The sequence below is a fragment of the Aricia agestis genome, chromosome Z, assembly GCF_905147365.1.
Source record: "Aricia agestis chromosome Z, ilAriAges1.1, whole genome shotgun sequence".
In the NCBI taxonomy this organism is placed as follows: Eukaryota; Metazoa; Arthropoda; class Insecta; order Lepidoptera; family Lycaenidae; genus Aricia; species Aricia agestis.
The window spans coordinates 27,515,204-27,532,032 of NC_056428.1; the positions used below are offsets into that span (position 1 = coordinate 27,515,204).

The 16,829-nt window shown below is 40.4% G+C and overlaps 1 protein-coding gene across 1 annotated transcript in view; it reads left to right on the forward strand.

Annotated features, from left to right (window-relative positions):
- The window catches only part of LOC121739003 (rho GTPase-activating protein 1-like), a 38,459-nt gene extending 22,007 nt beyond the window's left edge, over positions 1-16,452 (forward strand). The window contains exons 6-9 of the mRNA XM_042131307.1: positions 4,470-4,702; positions 11,726-11,926; positions 13,139-13,245; positions 16,171-16,452. Of these exons, the coding sequence (XP_041987241.1) occupies positions 4,470-4,702; positions 11,726-11,926; positions 13,139-13,245; positions 16,171-16,341 (712 nt within the window). The 3' untranslated portion in view covers positions 16,342-16,452. The remainder of the gene's footprint in view (positions 1-4,469; positions 4,703-11,725; positions 11,927-13,138; positions 13,246-16,170) is intronic.
- The last annotated feature ends 377 nt before the right edge of the window (positions 16,453-16,829 follow it).

Below are 16,829 nucleotides of genomic sequence, written 5' to 3' on the forward strand. Positions count from 1 at the left end.
TCAGTTTTGCTCACTGCTCAGCATGGCACTTACCAACGCTGGCAGTGATAAGTCCGGTCCGATGGCGGCCGTTAATGCCACACGTTGTTGTGTCCAAGAGGGACAAGCCGTTAAGGTGTGCGCGGCCGTGTCCCTTTCGTCGTCACAGTGGTGGCACCGCGTCGTCTCCTCCCTTCCGACGATCTCGCACAGGTACCGACCGAAGCAGCCGTGCCCGGTCAGCACCTGTGTGAGGCGGAACGAGAACGAGAACGCCTTTCTTTCGGTCCACCCACTCTATGAATACTGGCCGAATAGCCCCTATGAGGTCCACGCTTACACGCGGCTCCAAAAGACGCTCCTCCCACAACTCCAGGGCCCTGTCTCTGGTTTCGTCCCTCCACCGACGTACGGCGTCCGGAAGGGGGTTGCTGCCCCCCGCGCGGACTTCTGCGCTACGCCAGTACACATCGACGAGGGCTCTTGCGTCCAGGTCCCATGGTACGCTTCCGGCGAGCAGGCACGCAGCATCCCGGGAGATGGTGCGATACCCGCGCACTGCTCGCGTTGCCATCGTTCTTTGTAGCCGACCAAGGATGAGCCTGTTTTTGGCTGACAAATTTTCGGCCCAGATCGGCGCACCGTACATGGCCATGGACTATCGGGTACCAGCCCTAAGTATGTCAGAGTTGACGATACTGGGATGGATGTTCCACCGACTATCACCGCCAAACCGGGCGGCGGCGCGTTTCTGGGCCCATGGAAGATGATGGCCTCAGATTTGTTAAGCGCCACCGTCAAGCCTAGCGCCTGTATTATGCGCACAACTTGTGCAACAGCTGCCGTCGCAAGTATTACGGCTTCGCGGTGTGTTTTGGCGCGGCAGACCGCCGCGGTGTCGTCCGCGTACGCGATCAACTCCATGCCGGGTAAGTTGGCACCGCGAAGCACGTGATCATAACCCATGTCCCACAGTTTCGGGCCGAGACCCGAACCCTGCGGGACGCCGCAGTCCACCTCCTGCTCTTCCCATCCCTCTTCGGTAGGGTACTGCACCGAGCGCTCCGACAGATAGTCGCCTACGAGTCTGCGAAGGTATCCCGGCACTCGGTGGTACCGAAGGGCCTCTTTTATGGTTTCCCAGGGCAGGGTGTTGAATGCGTTGGAGATGTCTAACGAGACAACCAACACCACCCCGCCCCGAGAGATCTCCTCCCTCATAATAGACCGGAGCCGTGCCGTCGCATCCATCGTCGATCGACGAGACCGGAACCCGAACTGAGCATCGCTTAAGTTCGGGCCGACGCTCTCTAGATGGCGGTCGAGACGCGCCACTACGATCCATCGTCTTACAAATCTCGTCGATCAAGACAATAGGGCGGTAGGCTGACAGCTGGTCTTCGGGTCGCCCGACCTTCCTGAGTAGCACCAGTTTGCCAGTCTTCCAGCGACGTGGTATTCGCCCTTGCACGAAGCACATGTTCAGTAGGGCGAGAACACGCTCTTCCATCTGCTCCATCGCTAGCACCCAGAGACGACCGGGGACCCCGTCCAATCCAGGGGCTTTGTTCTAGAGGGCCATTTTATGGACCGCTGCTGCCAGTTCTCCGGCTGTCACTGGGGGAATTTCCTCCTCCTCGGTCTCTGCAGTTGGTGGTGCCATAGTTGGTGGGGACCACTCGGCCCTGGGTGGAAATAGGGCCGACACAATAGTTCTGCAGAATTCCGGTGGCAAGGACTGGGTGAGAGGTGGGGCAGCAGGGCGAAGCTTTTGCCTCACCCACTTGTAAGGTCTGCCCCATGGGTCCTGCTTCAGAGTACCCAGGAATTCCTCCCATGCCGTCTTCTTGGCCAGTATGATGGCGTCGCGAAGGTTATGGCGCGCAGTGCGGTATCCATCGTATATGGACTCCCCCTCTGGCTCGCTTCGGATCCGTCGTCTTCGATATCGCAAATAGCGGCGGCGAGCTGCCTTCACGGAGTCTTGGCCTTATCAATGACGACCCGGTAAGTGACGCCATTTTTCTCCGCATCCGGAAGCAGCGTAAGTACTACGGCTGCTGTCTTCGGAGCGCGGAGCTGTCTTGCCTTCTTCTTTTTCTCCTTCTTCTTCAGCGTCTTTTTCCTGTCTCCCGCCTTCTTCGGTGCCTTCCCTCTCTTTACTACCTCTGTCCATGAAGGAGAGGCTGTCGGCTGTGTCGCAACTGCCGCAGTCGTTGCATCGCTTCTCGTGGTTGCACCCTCGATGGCGGCGGCAGACTTTCGCCTCTTCTTTGTCCTTTTTGGTTTGGGACCCGGATTCGTCGGAGGCATCAATGTAGAGACTGATGGCCCCAGCGGAGGCGGAATCTCTTTTTCCATTTCAGGTAGCTGCGGCCTTGCGACTGATGTGGAGGCAGCGCTTTCCTTTTTTTTGTCCGCGGCGAGCGGAGGGCGCAGGCGAGGCTCCGGTAAAAGTCGGGCCTCGAGCCCCTCCAGGCGCGCGTCCATGCGGGCGTTCATCACGGACCGCCTCGCACAGCGCTCGCTGCAATAGCTCTTCCACATTCGGCTCTTTGATGGTGGGTGACTGTGGTTGGGTGTCAGCGAGCTTACGCTTGACGGCCTCTAGCTCCTTTTTCATAACCTCGAGCTCTGTGGAGAGGCGTGTGTTTTCCGCCGCCAGGGCTTTCGTCTCTTCCGATACTGTCCTGCTAAGAAGGCAAACGCACGCCTCCTTTATGGTGCAGGACGCTTTCTTAAGGGCCGCGATGGAGGTTCCCTTAAGATTCTTCGACTTCTGAATCACAGCGGAGATGGCGGCAAGGCTCTGCGTTATTGCCTCGCCAAGCTTCGCCGTTGTGACCTCGTCTTCCGCCATTATGCAATCCGAGAGTGAGGACTCCGACAGCCGGTTGGACCGTAGGTTCGGGAGTCCCTTTGTCACATCCAGTAGTTCCTTCTCTACCTCGACGTCAAGTTCCCTCTGCTTGATGTCGAGGAGATCCTTCTTGGTCTTGTACAAGCCAACATATTTCCCTGTGATGGGTGGTCTTCCTCTTCCGCGTTTGGAGGAGGGCTTTGCGGCCGCTCCCCTGTCTTTTTCCGGGCTATTTTCGAGCTCACTACTACTAAGAAAGTGGTGAAAGAGTTCAGCCATCCTGGGTGCCTCACCCCGTGTAAAGGGCGGGGTGGCGCACCCAGGCGCCCAGGGACACGAACATGAACGGACCGGTATCGCCCCCATCCTATGAACCCTAAAAAAAACAGCCAAGTGCGAATTGGATTCGCGCAATTCCTTATGATTATAGAGCAAAAATAGTGTTTTTGTATAGGATTATTTAATAAATATCCCATACAAAAACACAATTTTTGTCTCCTTTCGCTCTATAACGGTACGGAATCATAGAAAATCCGATTTTCTATGTTTATTTCACAAAAATTAAAACATAATATCTGTTGGAAGATGCGATATTTTTATTTTTGTGTTTATTTAAACCACAAATATATAAAAAAATTAAAACACTGGAATTTACTGCAAAAAATGCAGTTTAAAATTGTTAATTTAAATTTTAGCGCCAAAACGGCGACCAATCTGTAGTCTGTATAACGTCACTACAGCTGTCCAGTCCCGCGTTCCATTTAGCGTTAAAAACAATCAAAATTCTCAAAATAGGAGGCATTTTGAGTGTTTTGATCGTTTTTAATGTTATAAATGGAACGCGGGGATAGCAAGTGTGACGTCACCGAACGCTGATTGGTGTTTTGAAATCCGTTCCGTTTCAAGTTAAGTACTTTTAATTTGTAATTTTTATATACAAAAAAACAATATTTTATTAAATAGTAACCTTGCAGTGGCCCTTCTTTTATATTTTTTTAACATTTTCATAAATATTATATTAGCATGTTCCCTATTGCAGTCTATGTGTTTAGCTATCAAATGCGACCTTTTTTATGTTCATAGGATATTTACATGAGAAGTATTGTTCAAATTAGTATGGGAGACCGTGAGAGAGAGAGAGAAAAAAAAAGGCTAATTCGTCGATAAAAAATGCCATACCTAGTATTTCATAACCTTAAAAATCGGACACTGTTGTTGAGACACATTGTATAATATTTTATTATACCTTACCAGACCTTACCATTAGATACGACTCCAAAAGCTTTAATTTTTTTATTTCCTGGTAGAATACCTAGAGTTTTAGATCCTACATTCCTGCACTTTAATCTAATGATACGCTTTAATAACTATAATATAAGCATTTAATAATAATAACAGTAAAACTATTTAGTATTTTGCGATTGATGCTCTGTCTATTATTTCCATAAAAAAAATGTACCATAAGATTATAGGTTTTGCTGTTTATTTTTAGGTTATGAAAATGGCATTCGACCAAATATTACTATTTTATAATAAAAAATAACAATATTTTCTTTGTAACTAGTTGACGCCTCCTTTGGTCGAGTGCTTCTAAATTCAAAAAATGGTCATAGACAATATATTTTTTTAGATACAACAAGTTACTGCTCGAGAAGAACCCTCGCGCGGCCGAGGCGGCTCGTCTGCAACAGGATCAGATGAATCAGAGCAAGGAGAAGGCGGCACCCAAGGAAGTAGTGATGCCCCCACCGACTCAGCAGTTCGGCGTGTCCCTGCAATTCATCAAAGAGCACAACCCTAACATGATCGACTCCATCCCGCCCGTCGTAAGGCAGTGCGTCGAGTTTTTATCGCAGCCGGAAGGTAACTAGGACATTTTTAGAGGGCTTACACAAATCCAGTGATCGAATCCAGCGCTGGTTACTACTGGAATAATGTAAACGGGCACTGAAATGCACTAGAATGTAATTCGGTGCCTTTTAGTGCTTCCACTTTCCAGTGCCCGTTTACACTATTCCAATAGTACAGGATTGGAAAAATCTATACAGCCTATTAAAGATTCGAATTTTGACTAGAATTTTTGTTTTACAAAATGTTAAAGCTGTTAATTTTTAGTCAATTTCGGATCAATAAAAGGTTCTTTTCGTGGTTGGTTTCGTTGCTCAGGTACATTAACATTTTATAACATGGGCAACTTCTAATTTTTTCTCTTATAATTGAACAAACCTTGTAACTGGCCTCCATAATCATCTGGCTATGTAACATAAAAGTTTCCCGGTCCAAAAGCCTTAATTTATGCAAAAAAATTCTTCAAATGTACTCCATATAAAAAAAATACAAACTCTTCCTCCCAGTATGTAGGAAGTAGAGACAGACTGATTTTGGGCTATCGTTTAACCTGAAAAGGTTACAAAAGCATAATATAGCAGCATATAGCGGTGCTAATTAGTAATAAATGTCTTTCTGGGGTGTAGACTACGCCCGTACTTTAGCAGCGCGATTACGTAATTCACCGACAACAACAAAATCATCATCTGGCTAATATATAAAATTTTCCCGGTCCTAAAGCCTCAATATTTATGCAAAAAAATGAAAATTTTGAAATTTTTACTTCATCCACTTACATATTCAAATGTCTCTCAATAAAAAAAATACAAAGTGATTGAAAAAAGAAGAGTTTGACAATAATTAATAAATAATAATTAGAGATGTGCCGACTAGTCGGTAAAGGCGACTATCCGGCCACTTTTGTAGTCAGCGACTAGTCGGCGAATAGTCGGCAAAAAGCGCCGACTATCCGGCTTTTTATTATTTTACTATTATTTATATTACATTTAAGAAAAACCTTGATTATTTTGAAATTAAGTGAATTGTTTTTGAAATTACTTGCTTGTAAATAAATATCTGTGACATTTTAAATAACAACATAATAATATCTTCTTCATTCTAAACATTATAATAAAAAAATCCTGTGGCACTCGGAGACTGCCGTGTTAATTTCGCTAAAAAAAAAATAGGCTATTGCATAGCTTTAACGCTTTATATCATGATGTCAATATAGCCAAAACACGATCCGACACGTTCGCAGGCTGAGTATGCGATTTACCCGCGAATCAGCAGTAAACAAAGCGTTACGAAAACATCTGAAACCATGATCGGTTGGCCGACTAGTCGGCCGATTAGTCGGCTTCTTTGCAACCGACTAATCGGCTAGTCGGCTAGTCGGCCAAAGTCATGATCGGAACATCTCTAATAATAATGTATGGGGCTCATGTCAAAATATTATTCTAATTACAGTTAAAAAAATAATATTCGTAAAAGTAGATAGCGGTGTTAATTCGTATGTCATTCTGGGGTGTAGACTAGGCTACACAATACACACGCGCCGCAACGGCAGCGGCACGCATAACTCATCCTTGTATTTCTATGGGCCCTTACACCGGCGCCGCAGCCGCTGTGGCCTGTGGCAGTGCAGCGCGGCGGCATCGGCACGGTATCGCCGCGGTGGCGCGGGCAGTGTGTAAACAGCCTTAGCGGCACGATTACGTAATACACCGACAACAACATCCTGCAATATCGATTTGTATTTGTTCGGTTGTGTAATGTGCACAATCGCGTAAAACATTAGCTCTCTTTTATTTAAGTTGAATATAAAAATCGGCCACGTGCGAGTCGGACTCACGCACGAAGGGTTCAGTACCGATGTCCGATACAGAGCAAAAATAGGCTAAAATTGTGTTTTTTGTATGGGAGCCTCCCTTAAATTTTTATTTTATTATAATATTATTATAAAATATGAAATTACACATATAACAAAAGAATTTGTAAAAAATTCACCTCACCATCAATGCCTACCTCTTGCCATTATTGATATAGAGCGGAAAAGGCCGAAAAATCACGTTTGTTGTATGTGAGCTCCCCTTAAATATTAATTTTATTTTGTTTTCAGTATTTCTTGTTATAGAGGCAACAGATATACACAATCTGTGAAAATTTCAGAAGTCTACCTATAGCGGTTCTTGAGATACAGCCTGGAGACAGACAGACGGACAGACAACGAAGTCTTAGTAATAGGGTCCCGTTTTTACCCTTTGGGTACGGAACCCTAAAAGGTATCCTATGTCCTTTCTCGCTACTCAATGTGCATTTTTTTTTATAAAATAAGGGGGCAAACGAGCAAACGGGTCACGTGATGGAAAGCAACTTCTGGAGCAAGGAAACCACTGGAGCTGCAGGTGCGTTGCCAGCCTTTTAAGAGGGAATAGGGTAATAGGGGAGGGTAGGGAAGGGAATAGGGTAGGGGATTAGGCCTCCGGTAAACTCACTCACTCGGCGAAACACAGCGCAAGCGCTGTTTCACGCCGGTTTTCTGTGAGAACATAGTATTTCTCCGGTCGAGCCTGCCCATTCGTGCTGAAGCATGGCTCCCCCACGTATATTTAATTAAAATACGATGTAATGGCGCAGGCGTATACAAATATTATGGAATATGGTGTAATATTTGTTTACACCTGTAATTAAAATACGATATAATGGCGCAGGCGTATACAAATATTATGGAATATGGTGTAATATTTGTTTACGTCTGTAATAATACATGTACATAAATACTAGCTTATGCCCGCGACTTCGTTTGCGTAGAAGTCCTCATGAATGAATGCATGGTTCTTAGGGGCCGTCCATAAAGTATGCCACACCTAAAGAGGGGGCAGGGGATCGACGAAGTGTGACATGCCCATGTAGGGGTCCATGGTTAAAACAAAGAATTGCAAGTCCCATATTTTCTGGGGGCACGGCAGTGCCCCAGCCAAGCTTTTGAGCAAAGGCACGGCCGTACCGTACTTTTCTCGAAGCGGTTCGCGGCTATTTCACAGTTCACACCCCCCTTTATCTTCGATGTTAACAAAGCTTGGGATTTAGAATTTCGGTCACTAGGAGCAAGTATTAAAACTAGCTTAACCTCCAAATTACATGAAATCTCGATAAATAGTTTAATAGTTACGGATGGTCCAAGTACTACATTTTGTCACTCACTGACTGACAGATCATCAAAATTCTAAGGTACTTCTAGCAGACTTAGAACCTTGAAATTTGGTACCCGGATAGGTCTTTATTCACAATGAAAGGAAAAACTATTATTCACAATGAAAGGAAAAACTATGAAACCGGCCAAGTGCGAGTCGGACTGGCGTACATAGGGTTCCCCCTATGGGATAATTTGTATGGGATCCCCCCTTAAATAATGAGTTTATTTAATTTTTATTATTAATTATTAAATTTAAAACACAATTGAGCATTTTCTGAAATTTTCAAAAACCTTACTGTTACCATTATGGATATAGACCAAAAAAGGGGAAAAAATCGTGTTTGTTGTACGAGGCCCCCCATTAATAATTTATTTTATTTTGATTGGACTATTAGCTTTTATAACGACACCAGAAATACATAACTTGTGAAAATTGCAACTATCTAGCTATTGCGGTTCTCGAGATCCAGCCTGGTGAGTGGTAACATATGGATGTACGACGGACAGACAGCGAAGACTTATTAATAATAGGGCCCCGTTTTCATCCTTTGGGCAGGAAAACCTAAGAACTGAAATTGAAAAATTATAAAATAATAATAAATTACTTGATAAAATAAAATAAAAGATTTTTATGCTTGTAACTTTGCAAGAACAGTACTTATAAGACGTTTCGACTGCATATTATTTGTTTGACGTACAAAAGGCTTTAAGTTAGTTATGTACAACAACGTTAACAATGAAACAATAATTTTATTAATAAATTCGACTTTAAATATAAACGTGATCCCTACTGCGATAAACCTACACTCCTTACTCGCTCGATATAATATGGGAGTTTTAAATTATCATATTATTATGAAAAAAGGCTTGCTCCTTTCCTGCGAGGAACGTCGAGACGCTTACGTGCATGTGCTGCTATGTATTCAACGGTAATGCTAAAAATGACCACCTTCAAGTATAAGCTTAAGAGTCAATTATATATGAACATAAATCATAATAGTCGACTCAGAACTCAGAAATATTTACGTTAAGTTGTCCACCTATAGAACTAACGAAGCCTCAAGGAAAAAATATAAAGGAGATAGGAAATGGGTGCTAAGCTAAGTACAGAAAAGTTATAACGCGAACGTGACCTGAAAAGAAAAGAAAAAAAACCTTGAAAAAAGAAATGAAATTCCACCAAAATATAAAATGTGAAAGGAGCCAAGTAAATATTGCATAGCTATTTCAAGCCAAGCCTTCAACTTATTTTGTAATTTAAATCAACATTCAGTAAATGTATCAATAGATTTCTTTATTTTATAATTATTATAGTGGCTTGGCAATGAGAACAATAGAAACAAATATAAAACTGCATATTGGGAGGAGTTCATACTTACACAGACGGCACGCGACAAGTGTTTTAATATGTAACGACGCATGTGGCCGATGGTACCCAATAAATCCAATTAGTCGCTGATTATTTCTCTAGTGCTCATTGCCAAGCCACTATAATAATTAATAATTATAAAATAAAGAAATCTATTGATACATTTACTGAATGTTGATTAAAATTACAAAATAAGTTGAAGGCTTGGTTTGAATATGATCTGAAAACTTTTTACGACAGAAGTATTGAATAGCTAGGTTTAGGTATGAAACTCGTGAGCATTAGCGACCGATCGTTCTTGCCCGTACCTCGCTACGCCCCTGACTATAACCATAACTTTGACCATAACTTTAACTTTAACCACGCCTCTGGTTCAAGTTGCAACCCACCCTTAGGGCCCTTTTCCGCTCCTGTGTGTGCCTGCGCGCGGATATGGTCCGCATGCAAGTTGCCCGCATGACAGAAAAAACATCTATGCAATGATGTTTTTTCTGTCATGCGGGAATCCCGCGCGGCCAGACCATCCGCGCGCGGGCAACACCCTTGACAGGAAAAGCGCCATACTTCGGATAAGTCGTCCGAATGACAAAGACAAAACATTCTCATAGTAAAATGTGTAGCACATAATATTTTGAAGACGTAAGTTGATGAACCTCCTAACTATATATTTTTTTAAATATTCGTTGGAGTCTTTAGGACCGGGTTGTTGATGGTTTGCAATAAATTAATATGGATGCTCATGTTGCTAAAGTATACATAGAATCGTTTTTTTTATATTTCCGGTCTAAAAGCCTCCATATATTATACTAGCGACCGGCCCCGGCTTCGCACGGGTAAAAAATAAATGATGGCCTAAGTCACTGAAAAAATGATTAAAATTGATTCAGTAGTTTGATTTTAAATAATTTATATTCATTACTACCCGTGGCCCGCGTTGGTCGGTACTGCCGCAAAAGCTACTTAGTCCCGCAATTTTAAATCTGTAATGTCTTCGAAAATATTCATTTAAAATTAAAATCGTAATAATTATGCTGTAAAGGGCCAAAATCAATAATGTGTTTGAAGTATTTAATTGAATAAGGATTATTGCCGTATTGGTTAAAATCGCTTCGAAAATTAGCCATTATTTGAAGTTAAAAGTAAATGACAAAAAAATATGTTATTGTGGGATATATCCATAAGAGATATACTTATACGTGGGAGAGCCATGCTTCGGCACGAATGGGCTGGCTCGACCGGAGAAATACCACGTTCTCACAGAAAACCGGCGTGAAACAGCGCTTACGCTATGTTTCGCTGAGTGAGTGAGTTTACCGGAGGCCCAATCCCCTACCCTATTCCCTTCCCTACCCTCCCCTATTCCCTTCCCTTCCCTTCCCATCTCTACCCTCCCTTATTACCCTATTCCCTCTTAAAAGGCCGGCAACGCAATTGCAGCTCTTCTGATGCTGCAAGTGTCCATGGGCGACGGAAGTTGCTTTCCATCAGGTGACCCGTCTGCTCGCTTGCCCCCTTATTTCATAAAAAAAAAATATATACCATCGCGGAGTTTTCTGTAGACCTTTTCAATGTGTACAATGCGCACCCCTGCATTGGTACTCGTACTATTATTATCTATTCTGTGGCATTGGTAGCGCCCACTTCGAAACGGGCGTAAATCGCAATATTTTAATTTCGCCATAACTTCTAAACCAAACGTCCAATTTTAATCATTCGAAGAGCAAATATAATCTACATAAACTGTACTTAGTGATGAATTTATTTATTTTGATAAGGATCATTAGAATAAGCAAAATAAATTCGTTTAAATGTAGTCCGAAAAAAATCTACATTTTTAAATAAGAAAATGGTTGTTGTGCCTCACTTGACAGGTATAGTGTGTCGCGGATATTTTTGTAGATATTTATAAGATCTACATTTACTTAGAACATTGTATAGTTCTATATTTTATAGTTTAGGCAGCGTACGCAAAATAAGTAAATTTTCTGGTTGTTTCCGAAAAACTGAAATATCTTACGGAACCCTATATTCTCCAAAATAAAAAGTAGGCTATGTTACTCGTGAATAATGTAGCTTTCGAATGGTGAAAGAATTTTTAAAATCGGTCCAGTAGTTTTTGAGCCTATTCATTACAATTAAACGAACAAACAAACAAACAAAGTTTACCTCTTTATAATATTAGTATAGATAAAAAACGAACATTTTCGAATATTATTCCACTTCATACTACGTTTTATCAGAGACTAGACATACATATATAGTATTCTAAATAATAAAAAGTTTTGTTTTAATAACTTTTAGAATTTTTATAGACTACTTAATACAATTTTTAGCACATCTAGACATGATTCCGGACAGGATGAGCCTAGGCACATAATTGTCATAATAAGATTTCCAAACACATTTTCAAACTTATAGATAGACTATATAGTTATGTTGCACCTTTAATATTTTTTGTTGTCTGACAGTTTTTGTGTATTTGATTGTACAGCTCTGGGCACCGAGGGTATATTCCGTCGGTCAGCCAACATATCGGTGATCAAGGAGTTGCAGCGCGCTTGCAACAGGGGTGAACCGATATCCTTCAGGAACGATCCTCATATCGCGGCGGTTTTACTCAAGACCTTCCTCAGGGATCTCGAGGAACCGCTCATGACTTTCGACCTGTACGAGGAGATTGTGAAGTTCCAATGTAAGTTTTATTTGGTGTCCAGCATAGTTAATATTTTTTAACAGTATGGCTTAGGCCAAAGGTTGCGTCAACTTGTCAAATGTGTGTTTTGTATTGACGCTCCCGCTTCACAGTCTTGTGGTCGCGTAGGTTTGAACAAAGCATAATTGTTGAAGCATAATGTTGATGTTTAGCAGAGGATATTCGCTTTAATTTCTTTTAAATAAGGTATCCATAAAGTATTTCACAGCTAAAGGAGGGTGGGAGGGGGTCGACGAAGTGTGATATGGGGGGTCCTAAGTTTTGTGACATTTAAAATGTAACAAATTGAATAGCGAAATTTATAATATTGAGGTGGATTTAATTTTTAGATATAGAATTGTAAATTTGTGACGTCACACTAGGGAGGGGTCTCACAAATGTGACCACCTGTGACAAGGGGGAGGGGGAGGTCTAAAATCAAGAAAATCGTGTGATGTACTTTATGGATGGTCCCTAATTTTATTTGATTAAAGATGCGTTTGCCAGATCAGGCATGGCAGCCCGCTTTCTATGCTTGTAATCTACGAAAAATAAAAACTAAGGAAAAGTAACTCCGTCAAAAAAAACATGTTCTACAATACTTTTCAAAAATGTGTACCTAGGAACACATTTTCAATACATTTGCAATATTTAAGTGGTCTCCAATCTCCAGCGAGCAGCGGTATCAGGCTGACGTTACATGACAGTTCGAATGGAACCAAATAATTTAAAACGGTAATAGTATGGACTATGGGAGTTACGTTTCCTTAGTTTTTATTGCAATCCAAAAAAAAGTCTAACTTATTTTTTTGGAAAATTGGTAAAGAAACGACCCTTATTGGTCAACTTATGCTAGTGCAGCGTTTCACAGTAGCCTCAGTACTCAGTAGTCTCAACAAACCATTTCCTATTAGTAATAAATTCTAAAATTTGTTTTTGTTACTTTGAATTAACTTATTTATTTAGTGTCCGACCGAAGGATTGTATTGGCCGAAATTATTCCGAAACACAAACCGTATTATAAGTTTCCTAGGTACTTCATATTGACTACGAGTTATTATTTTTTTAATTTAAAAATAAAATATACGATTTATTCAATGATATCGCTGTTTTTTTGCATCGGCCGTGATTCCCAAAGCCATTTTGTTAAAAGGCCGAACCTTAAGTCTGACACTATCTGAACCTAACTTAACCTTATGCCTGGTTTTTTAGCGTGGACTAATCGCGACAAGCCCCGTCAGGTGAAAATATTGATCCTTGAGCGGCTCCCGTTGGATAATTACAAGTTACTCAAATACATCATACAGTTTTTGTGGGAGGTAAATAAACAACATAATAATTATTAATTAGTACTATCAGAGATGTTGATTCATAGGCAGATGACGGACTTAAGTATTTTGGTCGGGTTTCATCAAACCCAGCCGACAGATGACGACTTACATTAAGTTGACATAATCCGACCAAATGACGTAATTAGGTCCGTCAACTGCCTCCAAATCATTGTCTTCGATGGTACATACATAATGTTATTGCCTACTATACTGTACTCGGCGAAACATGGCGGTAGCGGTCATTGACTCCCTGTCAAAAGCTTGTCACTTTCTATATAAAACGCGATTGACAATGAAGTGTCAGATGTTGTCAATCGCGGCTTTGTATAGAAAATGACAAGGTTTTGACAGGGAGTCAATGACTGCTACCGCCATGTTTCGTCGAATACATTATACAGTATAGCTACTATGATCCAAAGTTGCGCTTATTTTTGTTAGTCAAACTCCGCTTGATATTTTAAATAAGACCTACATTTTATTACTCAAAAATTTTGATGTGTCAGTAATCTGCACCTATCTGTGACGAAGAAATAGATCATCGAATTAATAAAACTCGCCTAATTTTTACCGACTTCCAAAAATGAGGAGGTTATACGTTCGGCTGTATCATGTATGTATCTTTTTTTTTTAACCCCCGACAAAAAAGAGGAGTGTTATAAGTTTGACGTGTCTGTGTCTGTCTGTCTGTTTGTCTGTGTGTGTATCTGTCCGTGGCATCGTAGCGTCCAAACGGGTGGACCGATTTTGATTTAGTTTTTTTTGTTTGAAAGCTGACATGATCGAGAGTGTTCTTAGCTATAACTCATCATCATCAGCCTACTCAGTGCTGGACAATCAGGATTTATCTGGTTCATGAAAAGCCGTTAGCAACTTGTAGTCGTTTCATTCTAGTTATAAATATACAATATACGGATACACATAATAATGGAAAGTTGACCTGGTGTTGCAGCATCACCTGGTAATCAATAGGATATCCAACTCCTCGCCAACTTAGAGCAGAGGTTTCGTGTTTGGGCTCATTTTGATTGCGACAACCAGTAAGAAGTAGATAAACACTAAATATTTACATGCTGCTACTGCAACATCACCTGGATTCTATAGGAACCGAGCTTCGTATGAACCCAAAGTGGAGGTTTAACTAGAACATTAACTACCGTGACATGAGTTTGGGCTCATATTAACGGCCTTATCGAAAAGGACATTGATAAATGGTAATCATGAGAATATGATTCTGTTGATAGGGATTAATATTCTGCACTATAACCAACACAAGTTTAAAAAGTATGAAATAAAATTAAATTAAGAAATTTAAAAAACCACCGCCAAACAACTTTAAAAAGTAATGAAATAATATTTACTGCCTTCAAGTTCAAATAATCCCTAACTTGTGTAAAGTAATATTTTAGTCCATAATTATTGTTGTCACGGTGTATCGGGGGACCGCTAATGTAGATGTTTGATTTCACATAACAAGTTTAAGGATCAATTCACAGCGAACTGAATCGAGATAATCAGCGACTTGGCGGTTGTAGGTTGTAGTTTACTTGGCGGTCCCCCGACACACCGTGACAACAATAATTATGGACTAAAATATTACTTTACACAAGTTAGGAATTATTTGAACTTGAAGGCAGTAAATATTATTTCATTACTTTTTAAAGTTGTTTGGCGGGGGTTTTTTAAATTTCTTAATTTAATTTTATTGTATGTTCAACGATAACTCAGCCGTTTGAGCCGTGATCCGATTTTCAAAATTCTTTTTGTGTTGTATAGGGTTTAACTCGAATTTGGTACCATGTTCACAAAAGTGATGATCTGATGATGGGATCCTGAAGGAATCGAGGGGACTCCTTGAAATTTGTATGGAAACATAGTGATTTCAATTTTTTCTGAAGCATTCGAGGTAAATGCTACCAAAAAATAAGATTTCGCACCAGGTTATACCCTGGACCCGAAGGTACCCATTAGAACTTTTGAATCCTTATAAATACAGATTCGAGGACTTCGGCGTTGTTTAAATAACTGAAAGCATAAGCCAACACATCAATTTATTTGATCATCATCATCAAAATCATAATTATGCCATGGGTCATCACATTACCAATTATTGATGCTTTTCGTAATATTTTGCATCGAAGCAGATGTTTTTGATGTTGTTTGTGGGCCGATTTTCAAAATTCTTGTGTTGTTGTTATAGGGGAATCCTTGAAATTTATCAAAAGACTCATAGTGGTTAAAATGTTGTTTCTAGTAACCTAAACAATTGTTACGAATAAGAGAAAGTTCATACGAAGGTGTCCTTTGGTCCAAAGACACTGAACAGAACTCCTGAACCTTTAAAGATAAAAGTTTTTAAATTGCAGCATCGCTTAGATAACTGCAAGCATTTACCACAATTTCGCTTACAGTAACATAATGTGAATAGTTAACATTCGTAGTGATTATTTACGCATAAAGCCTTATCTTGTAGATAACTAAAAAGAGTGAAATTATTATTTTTAACAAAAAAATTAAAACCGACTTCCAAGGTAAAAACAATAATAATATGAACTAAAAAGTATTAAACAACTCTTACTCTATAATAGTGCCTTTTTCAGAATTCGTCTAAATCTCAACTATTTCTGTACTTACATACCACAGTCTTCATTAAGTACTTTGAAATCGGTACCAGTCCCAAAAGCTTCAGATATTCTGAAATTGACTGAACTAACGATAAAATTAGCTGGTACCTACTTCAAAGTAATGAAGACTGTAGTATGTACAGTAATAGTTGAGATTTAGACGAATTCTGAAAAAGGCACTATAATAGAGTTGTTTAATACTTTTTAGTTCATATTGTTATTGTTTTTACCTTGGAAGCGGTTTTAATTTTTTTGTTAAAAATAATAATCAATAAACACTTTTACTTTATAGGTGCAAGACATGAGCTGCCTCAACAAGATGACCAGCTCGAACTTGGCCGTTGTGTTCGGACCGAACCTGTCTTGGCCACCTAACGGCATGATGTCCCTGCAAGCCATCGCTCCAATCAACGCGTTCACAGATTACATTCTCGAGCACCAAGAGTCAATCTTCATTATCTAAAAATGAAAAAGAGCTTATTAAAAATGAAACTGTCAAAAATCTTCATTCCAAGCTGTTAAAAAATCAATTTGTTCTTAATCAGCTTCTGATATTATAGTATTTTGCCATTTATTCTTCTGTGTCTAGTGTCTTATGTTAATACCCACAGTACTAAATTCTCTCTCTCTTCTCACCTATTATTCATTTCTTATTAATTTTCACATCCTAGTCTCTATAAAAGAAATCTAAATGTGGTCAATTCCCGAGAAATATTTTATGCATCTTAGTTTCATAGAATATTACTCGTAAGAATTGTAATGACTAATGAATTATGGAATATGTATGTTCATGAAATTATATGCCAAATAAATTAAATAGGAAAATAGATTTTCCTGTGTCGTAGTTCAAATATAAAATGTATGGTAGAAATGTATTAGTTGTAACTTGTAAGTATAGTCCTTAAGTTAGTCACTATGAAAGTATAATATAAGTTTTATTGTTTATATTCT